Source organism: Dipodomys ordii, unplaced genomic scaffold, assembly GCF_000151885.1.
Source record: "Dipodomys ordii isolate 6190 unplaced genomic scaffold, Dord_2.0 Scaffold11, whole genome shotgun sequence".
Classification (NCBI taxonomy): domain Eukaryota; kingdom Metazoa; phylum Chordata; class Mammalia; order Rodentia; family Heteromyidae; genus Dipodomys; species Dipodomys ordii.
In genome coordinates, this window is record NW_012267227.1 from 15,982,966 (window position 1) to 15,988,711 (window position 5,746).

At 39.9% G+C, this 5,746-nt stretch overlaps 1 protein-coding gene across 1 annotated transcript in view; it reads left to right on the plus strand.

Annotated features, from left to right (window-relative positions):
• Positions 1 to 5,746, plus strand: part of Ubr1 (ubiquitin protein ligase E3 component n-recognin 1) — a 94,778-nt gene that overhangs the window by 24,747 nt on the left and 64,285 nt on the right. Inside the window, exons 7-10 of the mRNA XM_013009984.1 lie at positions 2,837 to 2,899; positions 3,136 to 3,259; positions 3,585 to 3,692; positions 5,108 to 5,196. Coding sequence (XP_012865438.1) covers positions 2,837 to 2,899; positions 3,136 to 3,259; positions 3,585 to 3,692; positions 5,108 to 5,196 — 384 coding nt within the window. The remainder of the gene's footprint in view (positions 1 to 2,836; positions 2,900 to 3,135; positions 3,260 to 3,584; positions 3,693 to 5,107; positions 5,197 to 5,746) is intronic.

The following is a 5,746-nucleotide window of genomic DNA, read 5'->3' on the forward strand; positions in this document are numbered from 1 at the left end:
CTTGAGCCACAGCACCACTTCCGGCTTTTTTCTTTTTGCTTATGTGGTGCTGAGGAATCGAACCCAGGGCCTCATACATGCAAGGCAAGCGCTCTGTCACTGAGCCACCTTCCCAGCCCCCTGTTAGTAAAATTTTAACAGTGAGAAGTGACTACTCAAAGGTAATAGCTGGAAAGAGGAACAGATGTGATACTAGTGGGAGGCAGGAAGTAGATTATAGCAGTTACAATTAATTGAGGCTAATTCCAAGATTTGTAAAATTTAGAGCTTTTGTATATTGGGCTTGGACTCTGGGCCTTGGCGCTATTCCTGAGCTCTTCAGCTCAAGGCTAATACTCTACCACTTAAGCCACAGCACCACTTCTGGTTTTCTGGTGGTTTATTGGAGATGTTTCACAGACTTTCCTGCCCAGGTTGGCTTTGAAACATGATCTCAGATCTCAGCCTTCTGAGTAGCTAGGATTACAGGTGTGAGCCCCCAGCGCTCAGCTAACTCCTCCGGTTTTTTTGTTGTTGTTTTTGTTTTTGGGGGGTTGTGGGGCTTGAACTCTGGGCCTGGGCGCTGTCCCTCAGCTCTTCAGCTCAAGGCGAGCGCTCTACCACTTGAGCTACAGCACCACTTCCGGTTTTCTAGTGGTTTATTGGAGATAGGAGTCTCACGGTCTCTCCTGCCCGGGCTGGCTTTGAACCGCGATCCTCAGATCTCAGCCTCCTGAGTAGCTAGGATTACAGGCGTGAGCCACTGGTGCCCAGCAAGGCCATGGAACTCTTATCTCCAATAAACCACCAGAAAACTGGAAGTGGTGCTGTGGCTCAAGTGGTAGAGCACTAGCCATGTGCTGAAGAGCTGAGGGATAGTGCCCAGGGAGCATAAGAGAAAAGAGAGATAGGAAAAGAAGATAAGGAAAGAAAGGAAGAAAAAAGAATTACATGTGCTAAATATGCTTAAAAGAACATTTTCTAGTACCTTAGAATAACAAGTTAGGCCAGATAATAGTGTCTCTGTTACTGTTCATACAGTGTAGTTACAGGTCATAGAAGAAGCTTTGAAGATCAATCAGGCTAATTTTCACCTTCTAATTGAACAAAGTAGTCTACGTGGGTCTTCATAGCTGTTCATAAATTTGTTTATTCAGAAAATTTGAACAAAGGCATTAACAAATATTCACCACATTATCTGTCTGTCTGTCTGTCTGTCTCTGTCTGCCTGTCTATCTAGTGTTGGTCCTGAGGCTTGAACTTAGGGACTGGGTATAGTCCCTGAGCATTTTTGCTCAAGGGTAGTGCTCAAGGCTAGCACCCTACCACTTGAGCCATAGCGCCACTTCCAGCCTTTTCTGTTTATGTGGTGCTGAGGATCTGAACCCAGGGCCTTATGCATGCGAGGCAAGCACTCTACCACTGAGCCACCTTCCCAGCCCTCAATATGTTTTTTAAAGGAATGTTTTTGTTCTGCGATAGCCTTGTATTTTGCTGATAAAATACTAATATATAAGATGGCACAAAGCTGAAGACCATTCAAATTATATACCTTTATATTGAAAGTCCAATGTCTAAAAAAATGGCCCTCTAACTTCTGTGTGAATTCTTTTTTTGGTGGGGGGGGCCTGGACTTGGTGCTTGAATTCTGGGCCTTGGCATTGCCCCTGAGTTCCTTTTGCTCAAGGTTTGATGCTTACCATTTAAGCCACAGTGCCACTTTTGGTTTTTTGGGGGTAATTTATTGGAGATAAGAGTCTCATGGACTTTCCTGCCCAGGCTGACTTCAAACTACATTCCTCAGATCTCAGCCTTCTGAATAGCTAGGATTATAGGTTTGAGCCAACTAGAGCCAGCCCTGTGTGAATATTTAAGAGTTTGTTTCTCTGTTTGTTGGACAACTCTCATTCTTAAATTTTTTTCTCCCCTATATTCAGTCCAAATCTGTCTCCATGTATTTTTAGACTGATGTCTTTTAGAGCAATCCAAGAAAAGATCTTGTGCTTGCAGATGGCATCCTACCAAATAGCTTAAGAAACTATAACTCCTTACTTCTTATGCCTGTTTTTTTTCCCATTTTCTTTAGCTGTTTGTTTTGAGATAGTAAGCTCATTCTGATCAAGCTAATTTCTTTCTTTTCACTCCTTCCTTTTAGATCAGTGCTAGCTTGTCAGTCTGTTCAGGAAGCATGTATACAGGCACTTAGAGGAAATACCAAGAGTCAGTTGTTCTCTTTCTTCAAAGGATTATTCTCTGCCATTCTCATGAAGAAAATAGGCATTCAGACTTAAAGCATGTAATGGTGTTCTTTTGCAGCCCAGGCTTTGCTCTTACATTCAAGGTTAACATTGCAGACTGTTAGAAACAATCTTGGGGGGCTGGGAAGGTGGTTCAGTGGTAGAGTGCTTGATTTGCATGCATGAGGCCCTGGGTTCAATTCCTCAGTACCACATAAGCAGAAAAAGTGGCACTCTGGCTCAAGCAGTATAGTGCTAGCCTTGAGCTGAAGAGCTGAGGGACAGCGCCCAGGCCTAGAGTTCAGGCCCATGATTGACAAAATAAATAAGTATATAGTAAAAAAAAAATAAAAATAAGGAAAACAAAAAAAGAAACAATCTTGTATCAAGATACATTCTTCCTGCAGCATTACAGTGATACTCATGATTCCAGAACTCTGGGAACACCTATCAGTATGGTAAATCTACTCCCCAGAGAAGAGTTAGCCTTGATGTCTTTCTGATGGAATGGAGTCAATATTTAAATGATTCAAAATCGGTGACTTGTTAAGTATGTGGGCTATATGTTACTTACTGATTATAGTTATCATTCTACTACCTTCATTTTTTTCTGTATTTAGGGTCGTCGGGCAGTTAAAGCAGGTGCTTATGCCTCTTGCCAAGAAGCAAAGGAAGACATAAAGGTAACTTTCTCCATTAAGACAGAGAAAACTTTATTAAGAATATGTCCTAAGAGACCAAAGCAAGCAGAGCGATCTTATTGTTAAAGTAGCTTGATACCCTAAGTAAAGATAGGATCTGGGTACTTTGACTGAGTTTGGAACTACCATGGTTGTGTGATTCACATTTTTGAAGATTAGACCACTTGGTTAAAAGCAAAATTTATATACTTTAAAAAAATTGTTCCTTTCACTTGTAGAGTCACTCAGAAAATGTCTCTCAACATCCGCTTCACGTAGAAGTATTACACTCTGAGGTTATGGCTCATCAGAAATTTGCTTTGCGTCTTGGTTCCTGGATGAACAAAATTATGAGCTATTCAAGTAAGCTTGCAGCCTGTTTATATTGTTTCAAGTAAAATTTTTGTAGTTTTTAATGGCCATACATTTTTAATATCATTGAAATTTCATTTTCTGCCTAGTGTTCATTTTGATTGCTTTCCACTGCATTTCAAATATATAAATATTCAGTAATATCATTTTTTGTCTGGAGTCTTTGATGTTGCCACAGTTATTCCTGACATCAAACACAGGAACATTACTGTTAGTCTTTTCACATGTTATTATAGGAAATACACTTTGAGGATACAATCAGTTTAAAATTACCTGACATACATTCTTAGGAGTTAAAATATATGTCTATCTATAGGTGAATTTAGGCAGATCTTTTGCCATGCCTGCCTTAGAGAAGAACATGGCTCTGAGAATCCCTGTCTCATAAGCAGGTTAATGCTCTGGGATGCAAAGCTTTATAAAGGTAAGTAGACTCTTAGTTATGCTATTCTCCAGGGAATCAAAGGATTATGATTTTTATATTGAATCAGTTATTAGTCTATCATTTTGATTGATATGCTAGTATAGGTTAAGGAAGATTAATCAATATACTTGTATTTTTCTGGGCTGAAAACCCAGTCCATGCCTTTTGATTATAGTATCTTTTCATCTAGCCAAGACAAGCTAAAAGAATGAGTATAATTTTATGTAGTATAATTTTATGTAGTAAAGCATTTGTTCAAGCTATGTTTTCATTTAAAATATCTAAATGAGGAGCAGAAAGTAAAAGATGGATGTGAAGCTTAAGTATGAAAAAGGAAAAGTACATGACCAGAATAGTTTTGCGTGAAACAGTGAAAAGAAATGAAAAAGTTTAAAGAGGAGTAAAATAAATGTTGCAGAGAAAGTAAATAGGCACTGGTGGCCTCACACCTGTAATCCTAACTACATAAGAGGCTGAGATTTGGAGGATTAAGTTCAGAACCAGCCTAGGCAGAAAAATCTCCAAGGCTCCGTCTCTGAAAAGCTGGCAAAAAGTCAGACTGGAAACATGACTCAAGTGGTAGAGTGGCAGCTTAGCAAGCAAGTTAAGTATGTGCGAGACCTTGAGGTCAAACCCTGGTACTGACAAAAAAATAAATAAATACAGCAAGCCATGGTGGTCACGTCTGTAATCCAGCTATTTGAGAGGCAAAGATTATAGGAGGATCCCAGTTTTGAGGCCTTCCCTGGTAGAAAGTTAGCAAGACCGTATCTCAACAAATAAAGCCTGGAATGGTGGTTCATGTCTGTAATCTCAGCTATGCCAGAGACATAAGTAGTAAGGTTATGGCCTAAGGCACACCTTGGGTAAAGCTTGAGACCATATCTAAAATAAAAGCAAAAAAATGCTTGGAGGGCTGGGAAGGTGGCTCAGTGGTAGAGCGCTTGCCTTGCATGCATGAAGCCCTGGTTTCGATTCCTCAGCACCACATAAGCAAAAAGAAAAAAGCCGGAAATGACGCTGTGGCTCAAGTGGTAGAGCGCTAGCCTTGAGCTGAAGAGCTGAGGAACAGTGCCCAGGCCCAGAGTTCAGGCCCCATGACTGGATCCTCCCCCCCCCCCCCAAAAAAAAAGGCTTGGAGTTTGGAGGGCATGGCTCAGATGGTAGAGCAGTTACTAGAGGCTCTGAGTTCAAACCCTAGTGCCACCACAAAAAAAAGAGGCAACATGGTAATACATGTTTGTATTTGTTTTCTGTGTGTTATGTTTTACTATACTAACTACTACTCATGATTGCCCTTGAGATCTATTAACATGTGAAATATTCTTAATAGTATTTTACCATTTCTAATGACTGGGATAATTTGTTTTTCTTTGGTGATATCCCATCATCCCTGCTTCCCAAATAACCTATAGGTGCCCGGAAGATCCTTCATGAATTGATCTTCAGCAGTTTTTTTATGGAGATGGAATACAAAAAACTCTTTGCCATGGAATTTGTGAAGGTAATTGCTCTTCATGAACAAATATCAGTAAACAAAAATAGAAGGTAGCTTTTAATAAATGAGACAATAAGAACAATGGCTTCATGATGATCATAAAGAGTTTTGTGATTAGTTTCTTTTTTTATTAGCTTTCATTAGTTTGTTACACATGTTTGCAACATATTCCAATCAGTCTCTCCCCCTCTTACTGTCACCTCTCTCTGCCCTCCTTCTTCCTTTCCAAAACAGTTTCAACTTATTTCATTGTTCTGTATTCATAGTTGCAAATAATTGATTTCAATAGTATTCAACCTCTATTCTCCTCTGGTTCATTTCTTTTTCTTTATTTTATGTTACATAAATCTGTTCACGGATGGTAAAATGGAAAACACAGTTTAGGCCTAGATCCCAAGAACCAGCAAAGGAGAGTTATTCAGTCACATGTATATTCATCCCTATTAATTAATTATTTATTTGCCTGTTAGTAAATTTTGTTTTTTGGGGGGGTCCAGTCATGAGTCCTGAACTCTGGGCCTGGGCGCTGTCCCTCAGCTCTTCAGCTCAAGGCTAG